This window comes from Coregonus clupeaformis, chromosome 20 (genome assembly GCF_020615455.1).
Source record: "Coregonus clupeaformis isolate EN_2021a chromosome 20, ASM2061545v1, whole genome shotgun sequence".
NCBI lineage: Eukaryota > Metazoa > Chordata > Actinopteri > Salmoniformes > Salmonidae > Coregonus > Coregonus clupeaformis.
In genome coordinates this window covers 27813858-27828781 of record NC_059211.1, presented here as the reverse complement: position 1 = coordinate 27828781, position 14924 = coordinate 27813858, and the positions used below count along the sequence as shown (strand labels likewise).

General features: G+C 43.6%; 1 protein-coding gene across 1 annotated transcript in view; it reads left to right on the top strand.

The window, feature by feature from the left end:
• The window catches only part of jak1 (Janus kinase 1), an 86748-nt gene that overhangs the window by 27555 nt on the left and 44269 nt on the right, over positions 1 to 14924 (top strand). Inside the window, exons 3-8 of the mRNA XM_045205453.1 lie at positions 6109 to 6232; positions 7110 to 7263; positions 9691 to 9854; positions 11538 to 11883; positions 12174 to 12356; positions 13695 to 13852. Coding sequence (XP_045061388.1) covers positions 6109 to 6232; positions 7110 to 7263; positions 9691 to 9854; positions 11538 to 11883; positions 12174 to 12356; positions 13695 to 13852 — 1129 coding nt within the window. The remainder of the gene's footprint in view (positions 1 to 6108; positions 6233 to 7109; positions 7264 to 9690; positions 9855 to 11537; positions 11884 to 12173; positions 12357 to 13694; positions 13853 to 14924) is intronic.

Here is a 14924-nt window from a genome sequence, read left to right as displayed (position 1 = left end):
GAAGTCTGCTGTGAATAGCAGGCCTGGTTTCCCATATTTTCCATAGTGTTCTATTGTTTCCAATACTTGCCGTATATTATCTCCAATGTATCTTCCATGTAAAAAACCTGTCTGATTTGAATGAATAATATCCGACAATACCTTTTTAATTCTATGCGCTATACATTTTGCTAGGATTTTTGCATCACAACACTGAAGTGTAAGGGGCCTCCAATTTTGTAAATGGACTGGATCTTTATATTTTCCACTTGTATCCTGTTTCAGTAATAATGAGATCAGACCTTCTTCTTGAGTGTCAGATAATCTACCATTTACATAGGAGTGGTTAAAACATGCTAATAACGGTCCTCTTAGTATATCAAAAAGGTTTGGTATACCTCGACTGGTATGCCATCCAACCCTGGAGTTTTCCCCGGACTTAAAGTCTTTAATTGCATCCAGAAGTTCCTCCTCTGTAATTTCACCTTCACATGAGTCTTTCTGTGTGGCTGTTAATTTGACATTATCAATAGAAAAAAAATCTCTACAATTAGCTTCAGTTAGAGGAGATGGAGGCGACTGAAAAGAAAACATATGCTTAAAGTACTTTGTTTCTTCCTTCAAAATATCATTTGGTGAATTATGGGTGACTCCGTCAATTGTAACCAGTTTCATTAAGTTCTTTTTGGTAGCATTCCTATGTTGAAGATTAAAAAATAATTTTGTGCATTTTTCCCCATATTCCATCCAATTTGCTTTATTTTTATAATATATTACACTTGATCTTTCTTGAATAAGTTTCTCCATTTCTTTTTGTTTTTCCTCTAATTTATTCTGAGCCTCTATGTTACAGTTTTTATTGCCATCTATCTGTTCTGTTAGACTTTCTATTTCCTTTCTTAGTATAAACTCTTTTGACCTAAATTGCTTTTGTTTTCGAGATGAGTACTGAATTGCATGGCCTCTAAAGGCACATTTAAAGGTGTCCCATACAATAAGGGGATTCGCTGTACCTATGTTATGTTGGAAAAAGTCAGTTATAAATTCCTTTGTTCTAATTATAAATAAATTATCATCCAATAGGCTTTGATTAAATTTCCAATATCCTCGCCCACGTGGAAATTCAGTAAGAGTAATGTATATGCCTATTATATGATGGTCCGACCGCATTCTGTCCCCTATCAACACTTTTTTTTACTTTTGGTGCCAACGAGAATGAGATAAGAAAGAAGTCAAGACGACTAGCTTGATTCAGTCTCCGCCATGTATATCTCACTAGATCAGTATATTTAAGCCTCCATATATCTACTAGTTCTAATGTATCCATGACATTCACAATTTCCTTAAGAGCATGTGGGTGATTGTTTGTGGTGTGATTTCCTTTACGGTCCATTGAGCTATTTAAAACAGTATTATAATCCCCCACCATAATAATATTGTCTTGAATTGCTTGCAGGCTTGATAATTTATTATATATATTGTCAAAGAATTGTGGATCATCATTATTTGGTCCGTAAAGGTTAATGAGCCATACAGTGGGGAAAAAAAGTATTTAGTCAGCCACCAATTGTGCAAGTTCTCCCACTTAAAAAGATGAGAGAGGCCTGTAATTTTCATCATAGGTACACATAAACTATGACAGACAAATTGAGAAAAACATTTCCAGAAAATCACATTGTAGGATTTTTAATGAATTTATTTGCAAATTATGGTGGAAAATAAGTATTTGGTCACCTACAAACAAGCAAGATGTCTGGCTCTCACAGACCTGTAACTTCTTCTTTAAGAGGCTCCTCTGTCCTCCACTCGTTACCTGTATTAATGACACCTGTTTGAACTTGTTATCAGTATAAAAAACACCTGTCCACAACCTCAAACAGTCACACTCCAAACTCCACTATGGCCAAGACCAAAGAGCTGTCAAAGGACACCAGAAACACAATTGTAGACCTGGACCAGGCTGGGAAGACTGAATCTGCAATAGGTAAGCAGCTTGGTTTGAAGAAATCAACTGTGGGAGCAATTATTAGGAAATGGAAGACATACAAGACCACTGATAATCTCCCTCGATCTGGGGCTCCACGCAAGATCTCACCCCGTGGGGTCAAAATGATCACAAGAACGGTGAGCAAAAATCCCAGAACCACACAGGGGGACCTAGTGAATGACCTGCAGAGAGCTGGGACCAAAGTAACAAAGCCTACCATCAGTAACACACTACGCCGCCAGGGACTCAAATCCTGCAGAGCAAGACGTGTCCCCCTGCTTAAGCCAGTACATGTCCAGGTCCGTCTGAAGTTTGCTAGAGTGCATTTGGATGATCCAGAAGAGGATTGGGAGAATGTCATATGGTCAGATGAAACCAAAATATAACTTTTTGGTAAAAACAGTTTGGGGGACAAAGAATGCTGAGTTGCATCCAAAGAACACCATACCTACTGTGAAGCATGGGGGTGGAAACATCATGCTTTGGGGCTGTTTTTCTGCAAAGGGACCAGGACGACTGATCCGGTAAAGGAAAGAATGAATGGGGCCATGTATCGTGAGATTTTGAGTGAAAACCTCCTTCCATCAGCAAGGGCATTGAAGATGAAATGTGGCTGGGTCTTTCAGCATGACAATGATCCCAAACACACCGCCCGGGCAAAGAAGGAGTGAGCTTCGTAAGAAGCATTTCAAGGTCCTGGAGTGGCCTAGCCAGTCTCCAGATCTCAACCCCATAGAAAATCTTTGGAGGGAGTTGAAAGTCCGTGCTGCCCAGCGACAGCCCCAAAACATCACTGCTCTAGAGGAGATCTGCATGGAGGAATGGGCCAAAATACCAGCAACAGTGTGTGAAAACCTTGTGAAGACTTGTTTGACCTGTGTCATTGCCAACAAAGGGTCTATAACAAAGTATTGAGAAACTTTTGTTATTGACCAAATACTTATTTTCCACCATAATTTGCAAATAAATTCATTAAAAATCCTACAATGTGATTTTCTGGATTTTTTTTCCTCATTTTGTCTGTCATAGTTGACGTGTACCTATGATGAAAATTACAGGCCTCTCTCATCTTTTTAAGTGGGAGAACTTGCACAATTGGTGGCTGACTAAATACTTTTTTCCCCCACTGTATCTGTTTATGGTCCAATAACATATTTAAAATAATCCATCTACCTTGCGTATCTATTTGGACAATTTGCACATTCGGATCAAAATTACTATTAATTAATATCATCACCCCTTTTGAATTTCTTTGCCCATGGGAGAAGTATATTCCCCCCCCCCCATTCTTTTTTCCACGCTACTTCATCTCGAATTGTTGAATGAGTTTCCTGTATACAATAGATATTATATTCCTTCTCTTTGAGCCATGTAAATGTTGTTCTTCTTTTGTTATTATCAGCTAAGCCATTACAATTATAACTGGCTATACTTATTTCACCATACACCATAATGAGATACAAGTTTCAAGTCTATTTATCATTATATATGTTTGTAAATTTACCAATAAAAAATAGCGCGGGCTTGGTTTTCCTGTGCTTTGGCCATGTTCTCTCACCACCGGCCATATCGCTGCCATTCGGTCTTTTATGAATGTGATGTGTTCGATGAGGGAACGGTACGGGCAGGGTTGGTTCTCCCAGGCCTCAAGGAAGCCGCGACAGGGCCGCCCATAGAGAGGATCGAAAGGCGAGAAGCCAGTTGATGCCTGGGAAACCTCCTGGAGCGCGAACATGAGGTGCGGCAACAACATATCCCAATTTGTCCTGTCACGGTCCACCACCCTGCGTAGCTTTTGATGGTTTTATTCAGCCGCTCACACAGCCCGTCCGTCTGGGGGTGGTACACACTGGTCCTTATTTGTTTGACCCGGTATAACTGACACAGGTCCTTCATCAGTCTGGACATGAACGGCGTGCCCTGGTTGGTCAGGATGGTGGCCGGGAGTCCCACTCGGGAGAACATGATATACAGTTATTTTGCTATGGCTTTCGTTGTCATCGACCTCAGTGGAACTTCGTTGCATAGTCCACCACCACCAAGATGTACTCATGCCCGCGTGCCGAATGCGGCAGGGTTCCCACCAGGTCCATGGCTATGCACTCAAACGGGGTCTCTATAAGTTGGTAGAGCTGGCCCCTCGGTGACTCCTCTTCGGTGTACTTCCAGGCATGAAACCTTTGGGCCCGGTCTCTGGGGTTCAGCTGATAGCGAGACTGAATCTCCGCCTTCAGACGTTCGGCAGCCCCTTCCTCAATGTCATAGTACGCCGCCTGTGCTTTGCCTGTGAGCAGGGGAGCCAGGAGGCCCGCCCAGTCATCCTGAGGCCATCTCTCTCTGCTCCGTTCGTTCGAAGGCCAGAAGATAGGCCTCCACATCGTAGTCCTCCGACAGCGCGCTGACGTTGGGCCTCCTACGATCCCTGGGAGACGGGCGGTCTGCTAGTTCGGACCTGAGGAGGTCTAGGGTCTCCTGTTGGGTGATGGCGCAGGCCGTTAGCTGACGTAGCAACTCTTCGCTCATGCCTATCAGTGGGTGTAGTGGGCTTCCGAAAAATAAAAATAATCACAGCCACCGGAAAGGGGATTGATTCTGGTCTTGCCTCAAGGTGCCCGCATTCTCCACCAGTTGTGACGGATCAGCTTGTCCGAAACACCTTAACACAGGCGGGAGGAATGACATGAACAGACTGGAGGCAGTGGTTGTGGTTCCTTTTCTTTTGTATTGTCAATAAACAGGTTTTCTTTCACCCAACAAAACAATTCCAGTACAGGGTAGCGTCCAATACTGAAACAACAGCGAAAGAAAAGGAATACAAAATAAACTAAGCAGTTGACCAAAAGGCTGTGGCCAAAAAGGGAAAACAAAACAACAAAAGGCTTCACCCATCTTTAGGCTATTGTCTACACATAATATTTACAGGTGGAACGCTTCTCTCTACCTATAGCCTGCCTTGTTTAACAGAGAGACAAGGTGCGTCAGATGAAGAAGCGGTAGGAAAGTACGACATCCTCACAGGTCCCCGTGTCTGCTCCCAGCCCCGAGCTCATCTCCTGGCACACCTATATAGAGGGAGACTACGCAGTTAGTGGGCCCAGCTGTGTACTAATTGGCTTTACACTCAGTACCTATCCTCTGAGGAGGGTGCTGTCATGTCGTCTTCCTCCGGCACGTCACTGAACTCTCACATTAGATATTGAAATCCATTGCCTACCTGGATAAGAAGATGCTTATTTCTCAGAATGAGAACGAGTTGCCAATTCCTTATATAAATGTGTCTTTTTATGCTCATTACACATTTATAAAACACAGACTAGACAGCTAGCACATAACAGTATGTGAATAAAATGCTGCTAGCGGTACTTGGTAAATTAAATTAAAAGCCAGACAGAAACTGAGCATTCTTTTTCCACAATCATGTTCATTGATGCTCTCGTTTTAGTAGTGTATGCTCTGTTCTACATTTTGGGAGTTAGAAAGGTTAAGTTCTTGTCTATTACAATAAAATAATGTCTCTGTAGGAACGTGGGTAGGAGATGAGACCAAAAATACATAGAACGCTCTTACTTTTTTGGGGTATAAAATCAAAACTTGATTCTTGCGATACAAGCCCTAGTATGTTATGCTATTTATACAATGACTCCTGTATGAACTTTGTGGTACTGACCAGTCAGTGTCTGTTATACCTTATACCGAACCTGATTGTTCAAACTTTTACCTAAATGTAAGATGCTCTCTGGATAATGTTGTAATGTATCCCCTTTCTTTTTTTTCTCTCTCTCTCTCTCTCTCTCTCTGTCTCTGTCTCTCTCTCTGTCTCTCTCTCTCTCTCTTCTCTCTCTCTCTCTCTCTCTCTCTCTCTCTCTCTCTCTCTCTCTCTCTCTCTCTCGCTCTCTCTTTCTCTCTCTCTCTGTCCCTCTCTCTGTCTCTCTCTCTCTGTCTCTCTCTCTCTCTCTCTCTCTGTCCCTCTCTCTGTCTCTCTCTCTCTCTGTCTCGCTCTCTCTCTCTTCTCTCTCTCTCTCTCTCTCTCTCTCTCTCTCTGTCTCTCTCTCTCTCTCTCTCTCTCTCTCTCTCTCTCTCTCTCTCTCTCTCTCTCTCTCTCTCTCTCTCTCTCTCTCTCTCTCTCTCTCTCTCTCTCTCAGATATCTCCCCCCTGTGCTATAGTCTGTTTGGTCTGTATGATGAGAACAAACGGCTGTGGTACGCTCCCAACCACGTCATCAAGGTTACTGACGAGACCTGCATCAAGCTGCACTACCGCATGAGGTACTTAGACAGGCCTACTGCACTGTGTGTGTTATTACATTATCAAATCATTCTAATGCATTATGAATATCTCACTGACGCCATTCACCAGACGTCAATACACCTCCCATTGTTACTAACTTAGTTATCCACCGCTGTTACCTGCTGTTTTTGCCACTGTGAGCTCTCGTCACTGCCTGTCACTATGTTAAAGATTATTCAACAGGACTGTTACTTAACCATCATTCATCAACCATGATTCAATGTAACATGAACGTTGTCATGCAGGTAGGGTGTATGGCACATTGGCACCATGCTGTGCAGAGTAGACTGGCACTTGCTGAGCTGGTAAAGTAGTCTACATCAGATAAGATTAGAATACAGCAGTATGTAATTAAGTAAGATTTACTTGTGAACTGTTTTTACAATTCACATGTAAACATGGATACAAGGCAGGACGAAATCCAATGCTTAAAGTATCAAGTGGATGTGTTTGTTTGGCACACCTGAGGGCATTAAAACAGGAGATATTCAGTTGCCTTGCCAGTTTCGTTGTGTATGATCCAAGAGAAACTGTTAACTCAGAGAGGAAGTATAGCAAACATGTGGTGTCACGCAGACTTCCTCTTTCTGCCCTCTCACTAGAAAATAGAGAGAGAGGAAGAGGGGTAGATGTGGTCAGAGCCTAAATGAGCAGGCCTATTGTTGAGTTGAATTTGCGTCATACAGCCAGGGTACACTTGGTCAACCAGCAGATTATGGCCAACCTTTGTACACAAAAACAAACAAATGCGTATACTTACTGTAAATATGTGGATGCACACACCTCACCCACCTACCGAGTCCCGACCATGTCTTGGTATTAACATTGTCCTGTCTCTTCTCTCCCACCCATCAGGTTTTACTTCACTAACTGGCATGGTACCAGTGAGCATGAGTCTCCAGTGTGGAGACACTGTATCAGTAAGCTGAGGGGAGGTCTCAGCCCACAGAGGGTCCCTGAAGGTACACCCCTACTGGACGCGGCCTCCCTCGACTACCTGTTCGCCCAGGTACGTATGTGTGTGTTTATGTTTGTGTGTCTGTGGACACTGTGCAGGTAAAAATGCTATTTGTCACATATGCCAACTACAACAGGTGTAGAATTTACCGTGAGATAAAAATTATAACAGAAGAATGAAGCAATAGGGAGAACCAGTACCAGGTCAATGTGCAGCTATATACAGGGAATACCAGTACCAGGTCAATGTGCAGCTATATACAGGGAGTACCAGTACCAGGCCAATGTGGAGCTATATACAGGGAGTACCAGTACCAGATCGATGTGCAGCTATATACAGGGAGTACCAGTACCAGATCAATGTGCAGCTATATACAGGGAGTACCAGTACCAGATCAATGTGCAGCTATATACAGGGAGTACCAGTACCAGATCAATGTGCAGCTATATACAGGGAGTATCAGTACCAGGTCAATGTGCAGCTATATACAGGGAGTACCAGTACCAGATCAATGTGGCGCTATATACAGGGAGTACCAGTACCAGATCAATATGCAGCTATATACAGGGAGTACCAGTACCAGGTCAAGGTGCAGCTATATACAGGGAGTACCAGTAACAGATCAATGTGCAGCTATATACAGAGAGCATCAGTACCAGGTCAATGTGCACCTATATACAGGGAGTACCAGTACCAGGTCAATGTGCAGCTATATACAGGGAGTACCAGTACCAGATCAATGTGCAGCTATATACAGAGAGAACCAGTACCAGATCAATGTGGAGCTATATACAGGGAGTACCAGTACCAGGTCAATGTGCAGCTATATACAGGGAGAACCAGTACCAGATCAATGTGGAGGGGTATGAGGTATTTGAGGTAGATATGTACATAAAGACAGGATAAAGTGACTATGCATCAGGATAGATAATAATAAGTTATTTGAGGTAGATATGTACATAAAGACAGGGTAAAGTGACTATGCATCAGGATAGATAATAATAAGTTATTTGAGGTAGATATGTACATAAAGACAGGGTAAAGTGACTAGGCATCAGGATAGATAATAATAAGTTATTTGAGGTAGATATGTACATAAAGACAGGGTAAAGTGACTATGCATCAGGATAGATAATAATAAGGTATTTGAGGTAGATATGTACATAAAGACAGGGTAAAGTGACTATGCATCAGGATAGATAATAATAAGGTATTTGAGGTAGATATGTACATAAAGACAGGGTAAAGTGACTATGCATCAGGATAGATAATAATAAGGTATTTGAGGTAGATATGTACATAAAGACAGGGTAAAGTGACTATGCATCAGGATAGATAATAATAAGGTATTTGAGGTAGATATGTACATAAAGACAGGCTAAAGTGACTATGCATCAGGATAGATAATAATAAGGTATTTGAGGTAGATATGTACATAAAGACAGGGTAAAGTGACTATGCATCAGGATAGATAATAATAAGGTATTTGAGGTAGATATGTACATAAAGACAGGGTAAAGTGACTATGCATCAGGATAGATAATAATAAGGTATTTGAGGTAGATATGTACATAAAGACAGGGTAAAGTGACTATGCATCAGGATAGATAATAATAAGGTATTTGAGGTAGATATGTACATAAAGACAGGGTAAAGTGACTAGGCATCAGGATAGATAATAATAAGGTATTTGAGGTAGATATGTACATAAAGACAGGGTAAAGTGACTAGGCATCAGGATAGATAATAATAAGGTATTTGAGGTAGATATGTACATAAAGACAGGGTAAAGTGACTATGCATCAGGATAGATAATAATAAGGTATTTGAGGTAGATATGTACATAAAGACAGGGTAAAGTGACTATGCATCAGGATAGATAATAATAAGGTATTTGAGGTAGATATGTACATAAAGACAGGGTAAAGTGACTAGGCAACAGGATAGATAATAGTAAGAGTAAGAATAAAGAGTAGTAGCGGCATATGATGGGTGTGTGCGTGTTTGTGTGTGTGTGTTGTGTCAGTATGTGTGTGTGTGTGTGTGTGTGTGTGTGTGCGTATTTAGTGTATGTGAATGTGTTTGGGTTTTGCGTGAGAGTGTCAGTGTAGTGTGAATGTGTATGTAGTGTGTATTTATAATCTTGTGAGTGTGCATAGAGTCAGTGCAGAGTCAATGCAGATAGTCCGGGTAACCATTTCATTAACTATTTAGCTGTCAAATGGCTATTTAGCAGTCTTATGGCTTGGGGGTAGAAACTGTCTCGGAGCCTGTTGGTCCAAGAGCCGATGCTCTGGTACCGTTTGCTGGACGGTAGCAGAGTGAACAGTCTCTCTTGGGTGGCTGAAGTCTTTGACAATTCTTCAGACCTTCCTCTGTGACACAGCCTGATATAGAGGTCCTGGATATGATTCACTACTCTTCATTTCATTGAAACATTAGTCAGCCCATCGTGTGTGTGTGTGTGTGTTTTTCCAGGGCCAGAATGATTTCCAGAATGGTCTGGCTGTGGTGCGTAGCCCCCAGAGTGAGGCGGAGCAGCGTGAGATAGAGAATGAATGCCTGGGCATGGCTGTACTGGCCATCACTCACTACGCTATGACCAGAGAGATTCCCCTGTCTACTGCCTCCAATGAGATCAGGTAGAGATCTACACAGATATACACACACAACATAGACACACACACAGCTATACACACACTCACACACAACATAGACACACACACATATATACACACACTCACACACAACATAGACACACACACAGATATACTGTATAATCTTTACACACAACATAGACACACACACATATATACTGTATAATCTCTACACACAACATAGACACACACACAGATATACTGTATAATCTCTACACACAACATAGACACACACACATATATACACACACTCACACACAACATAGACACACACACAGATATACTGTATAATCTCTACACACAACATAGACACACACACAGATATACTGTATAATCTCTACACACAACATAGACACACACACAGATATACTGTATAATCTTTACACACAACATAGACACACACACAGTTATACTGTATAATCTCTACACACAACATAGACACACACACAGTTATACTGTATAATCTCTACACACAACATAGACACACACACAGTTATACTGTATAATCTTTACACACATATTTCACAAATGGAAAGGAATGACAATGCCCCTAATTCCTCCACTGCCTCCATCTATCGCCCTCCCTTCACTACTCCCTCTTTCCTCCCTTCACTACTCCCTCTTTCCTCCCTTCACTACTCCCTCTTTCCTCCCTTCACTACTCCCTCTTTCCTCCCTTCACTACTCCCTCTTTCCTCCCTTCACTACTCCCTCTTTCCTCCCTTCACTACTCCCTCTTTCCTCCCTTCACTACTCCCTCTTTCCTCCCTTCAATACTCCCTCTTTCCTCCCTTCACTACTCCCCTCTTTCCTCCCTTCACTACTCCCTCTTTCCTCCCTTCACTACTCCCTCTTTCCTCCCTTCACTACTCCCTCTTTCCTCCCTTCACTACTCCCTCTTTCCTCCCTTCACTACTCCCTCTTTCCTCCCTTCAATACTCCCTCTTTCCTCCCTTCACTACTCCCCTCTTTCCTCCCTTCACTACTCCCTCTTTCCTCCCTTCACTACTCCCTCTTTCCTCCCTTCACTACTCCCTCTTTCCTCCCTTCACTACTCCCTCTTTCCTCCCTTCACTACTCCCTCTTTCCTCCCTTCACTACTCCCTCTTTCCTCCCTTCACTACTCCCTCTTTCCTCCCTTCACTACTCCCTCTTTTCTCCCTTCAATACTCCCTCTTTCCTCCCTTCACTACTCCCTCTTTCCTCCCTTCACTACTCCCTCTTTCCTCCCTTCACTACTCCCTCTTTCCTCCCTTCACTACTCCCTCTTTCCTCCCTTCACTACTCCCTCTTTCCTCCCTTCACTACTCCCTCTTTCCTCCCTTCACTACTCCCTCTTTCCTCCCTTCAATACTCCCCTCTTTCCCTCCCTTCACTACTCCCTCTTTCCTCCCTTCAATACTCCCTCTTTCCTCCCTTCACTACTCCCTCTTTCCTCCCTTCACTACTCCCTCTTTCCTCCCTTCACTACTCCCTCTTTCCTCCCTTCACTACTCCCTCTTTCCTCCCTTCAATACTCCCTCTTTCCTCCCTTCACTACTCCCTCTTTCCTCCCTTCAATACTCCCTCTTTCCTCCCTTCACTACTCCCTCTTTCCTCCCTTCAATACTCCCTCTCTCCTCCATCTCTACTCCCTCTCTCCTCCATCTCTACTCCCTCTCTCTCCAGCTACAAGCGTTTCATCCCGGAGAAACTGAACAGGCAAATCAAGCAGCGCAACATTCTCACCCGGCTCCGCATCAACAACGTCTTCAAGAACTTCCTGAATGAGTTCAACTGTCGCACTGTGCAGGACAGTAACATCACACTGTACGACCTGAAGATCAAGTACCTGTCCACCCTGGAAGGCCTGACCCGGGGCCTGGGGAGGGAGGTGCTGGAGCCCAGGGCCCTGGTAGTTACCCAGGAGGGAGAGACCAATGGGTGGCTTAGCCACAGACCTGAGCCCTCCCTGGCCATGGAGGTCCAGGTTACTGGCACCACAGGGATATCATACAGGAGGAAGCCCCCTAATGTGAGTGGTCACTGGGTCCTTTTTGATGTTAAGGAGGTTGTGTGGGATTTTAGTTGAGTTGGTGTGAGATTTCTGGAGTGAGTTTGGAGGTTTTCAAATGTTCTTGAGTGGTTTTGAGTGGGTGGAATGTGGTATTTGTGTGGGCGTGATTTTGAGTTTGCTTGAGAAACGGTATATTATCTCTGAAGTTGGAGTGAATTTGGAAGGTATTGATGAAGTATCTGAATGTATTTCTAAACTCATCTAAGAGAAATCTCTTTACAATGTATTTATTATTTCATTGGCAATAGAATACCCTGACCCTGAAAGAGAAGAACAAGTCCAAAAAGAACAAGCTTGAGGGCAAACAGAACAAGCCCAAGAAGAATGACGCCAGCGACAGCTGGGTTACATTCTGTGACTTCCACGAGATCACACACATCGTCATCAAAGAGTCCACAGTCACCATCTTCAGACAGGATAACAAGAAGATGGTGAGAGACACACGCATCTCTCCAAACACTACTTTAGCTCGGATTATGCAGGTGATGTAGATTAAGTAGTAACAGTAGCGTATTAATGAGTGATTAATGAACGTTGTCTCTACTGTACTGTCTCAGCTTCAGCCAGCCAGAGTTCAAATGTCACCGGGCCTAACAGCCAGCCAACCTAGCCGAGGGACAAATAATCGGATTAGTAGTCTGTGTTTAGATTAGATTAGATTAGATTATCATTAGACCTCTGTCCAGAATAGAGCTATGTACAGTGAGAAACGTGTACACTACCCGAGTGTGAACAAAACAGTACAATATGTTGGCCTAGCTCTGTGGGACTGAAATGATCACTATGACTGCATGGCAGGGCATCACTGTGACTGCATGGCAGGGCATCACTGTGACTGCATGCCAGGGCATCACTGTGACTGCATTCCAGGGCATCACTGTGACTGCATGGCAGGGCATCACTGTGACTGCATGCCAGGGCATCACTGTGACTGCATGGCAGGGCATCACTGTGACTGCATGGCAGGGCATCACTGTGACTGCATGCCAGGGCATCACTGTGACTGCATTCCAGGGCATCACTGTGACTGCATGGCAGGGCATCACTGTGACGGCATGCCAGGGCATCACTGTGACTGCATGCCAGGGCATCACTGTGACTGCATTCCAGGGCATCACTGTGACTGCATGGCAGGGCATCACTGTGACTGCATGCCAGGGCATCACTGTGACTGCATGGCAGGGCATCACTGTGACTGCATGGCAGGGCATCACTGTGACTGCATGCCAGGGCATCACTGTGACTGCATGCCAGGGCATCACTGTGACTGCATGCCAGGGCATCACTGTGACTGCAAGAGAAAGGCTACTGTTGCATGTACAGTAGGTCTAGATTATTTATGTGTTGATCAGAAATATCAAAACATTCTTTCAACAACTCTAAAGCAGTTGCCTTTCTATGGCGCAGGAACCACTGACTCACTACCTTTTTCTATAATCAAGACACCTGCTGGTCATTCTTAACTGGTTAGGACAGCTCATGAGGTGTCCTAAATATCTGTCGACTAGGTGGGACTCTTATGGCTACCCATTTTTGTACCTATAAGAGTCGGAGTAAAATGGCTCTAGTCTCAGCACTTACAACCAGTTTCTACTGTGAGATGCTTTGTGGATACGGGCCCAGGACACTAAGGAAAGGAAACTTGTGGAGTGTTTTGGAACACAGACTAAGGCGTCAGCTAATGGGGATCTAAATAAAGAATCAAGAATCAAATGTATTGATTTATAAAGTATTTCTTACTATTGTTTAATTCTCCTATTGTCCCACAGGAGGTGCAGCTGGAGTTTAAAGGGGAGGCGTTGGGGTTCGCTGCCCTGGTGGACGGGTACTTCCGTCTAACGGTAGATGCCCACCACTACCTGTGTACAGAGGTGGCCCCTTCCTCTGTGGTGCAGAACCTACAGAACTGCTGTCATGGACCTATCTGGTCAGTACTCAGACACTCTCTCTCTCTCTGTCTCTCTCTGTCTCTCTCTCTCTCTCTCTCTCTCTCTCTCTCTCTCTCTCTCTCTCTCTCTCTCTCTCTCTGTCTCTGTCTCTCTCCCTGTCTCTGTTTCTGTCTGTCTTTCTCTGTCTATCTCTTGAGAGCCAGGTCTGCCTACGGCGGCCTTTCTCAATAGCAAGGCTATGCTCACTGAGTCTGTACATAGTCAAAGCTTTCCTTAAGTTTGGGTCAGTCACAGTGGTCAGGTATTCTGCCACTGTGTACTCTCTGTTTAGGGCCAAATAGCATTCTAGTTTGCTCAGTTTTTTTGTTTGTTCTTTCCAATGTGTCAAGTAATTCTCTTTTTGTTTTCTCATGATTTGGTTGGGTCTAATTGTGTTGTTGTTGTTGTTGTCTTGGGGCTGTGTGGGGTCTGTTTGTGTTTGTGAACAGAGCCCCAGGACAAGCTTACTTAGGGGACTCTTCTCCAAGTTCATCTCTCTGTAGGTGATGGCTTTGTTATGGAAGGTTTGGGAATCGCTTTCTTTTAAGTGGTTATAGAATTTAACGGCTCTTTTCTGGATTTTGATAATTAGCGGGTATTGGCCTAATTCTGCTCTGCATGCATTATTTGGTGTTTTACGTTGTACATGTGTTTTTTTTTTTTTTTGTGAATTCTTGGTTGGTGAGTGGACCCCAGACCTCAGAACCATAAAGGGCAATGGGTTCTATAACTGATTCAAGTATTTTTAGCCAGATCCTAATTGGTATGTCAAATTTTATGTTCCTTTTGATGGCATAGAAGGCCCTTCTTGCCTTGTCTCTCAGATCGTTCACAGCTTTGTGGAAGTTACCTGTGGCGCTGATGTTTAGGCCGAGGTATGTATCGTTTTTTGTGTGATCTAGTGCAACGGTGTCTAGATGGAATTTGTATTTGTGGTCCTGGCAACTGGACCTTTTTTGGAACACCATTATTTTTGTCTTACTGAGATTTACTGTCAGGGCCCAGGTCTGACAGAATCTGTGCAGAAGATCTAGGTGCTGCTGTAGGCCCTCCTTGGTTGGTGACAGAAGC